This window comes from Sinocyclocheilus grahami, unplaced genomic scaffold, assembly GCF_001515645.1.
Source record: "Sinocyclocheilus grahami isolate Dianchi unplaced genomic scaffold, SAMN03320097.WGS_v1.1 scaffold77343.1, whole genome shotgun sequence".
Classification (NCBI taxonomy): Eukaryota; Metazoa; Chordata; class Actinopteri; order Cypriniformes; family Cyprinidae; genus Sinocyclocheilus; species Sinocyclocheilus grahami.
Window position 1 is genome coordinate 1 of NW_015529772.1, and position 646 is coordinate 646.

Sequence of the window (646 nt, forward strand, 5' to 3'; positions counted from 1 at the left end):
CACTGCTTTGAGGGTGCAGCTCAGGGACACAAAAACTTTACAACATGACCCCTTTAACTGAACACTGAACTCAATATGTTTAGCTATACAATGTTATGCTATGTTTTGAGCAGTATTCACCTTATTGTACCACTTGTCAAAAGGGTACACTTCCAGATAATTGCGAGCAATGATCGTCAATCCACTAGCAGAGAATCTCTCTTCAGCTATTTCAATCTCGACCGTCACCTCTTGACCCTGAGCATCTTTGGAGCAACAGGCCAGGAAGTGACGTACAATGAACTCATACAGCCGCTTTTCATTTCCCTTAAAAAAAATAAAATAAATAAATAAACACTGTCGTGTAAGTTGGTACCAGTTATGATGGTCCTAACAGAGAGCTTGCTCACCTGTAAACTGTTGGTGTATTTGGTGGGGTGAATAGGGGGATGGGCCTGATCTGATTTGTTTCCATTTCGAGGTGTGGGCCCACCGCTTTCCAAAATGCGCTGAGCAAAATTTCCCCATTCGTTGTCTTGTGTCTGTTGCTCAACCAGCATGGTTAGGTTCAAGTTCTGTGGAAACATGTTGGTCTCAGTACGAGGATAACTGATAAACCTGGAAGGAAACAGACAGGCTGATTTGTGAAGGGACACAACAGACACAC

The 646-nt window shown here is 43.2% G+C and overlaps 1 protein-coding gene across 1 annotated transcript; it reads right to left on the minus strand.

Annotated features, from left to right (window-relative positions):
* Positions 1-55: 55 nt before the first annotated feature.
* Positions 56-606, minus strand: LOC107581114 (DNA topoisomerase 3-alpha-like). The gene is made up of 2 exons (XM_016266675.1): positions 390-606; positions 56-306 (listed from the first exon to the last, which is right to left on the minus strand). The coding sequence occupies exons 1-2, from the start codon at positions 564-566 to the stop codon at positions 94-96; spliced, it is 390 nt and encodes a 129-aa protein (XP_016122161.1). The 5' UTR covers positions 567-606; the 3' UTR covers positions 56-93.
* Positions 607-646: the final 40 nt, after the last annotated feature.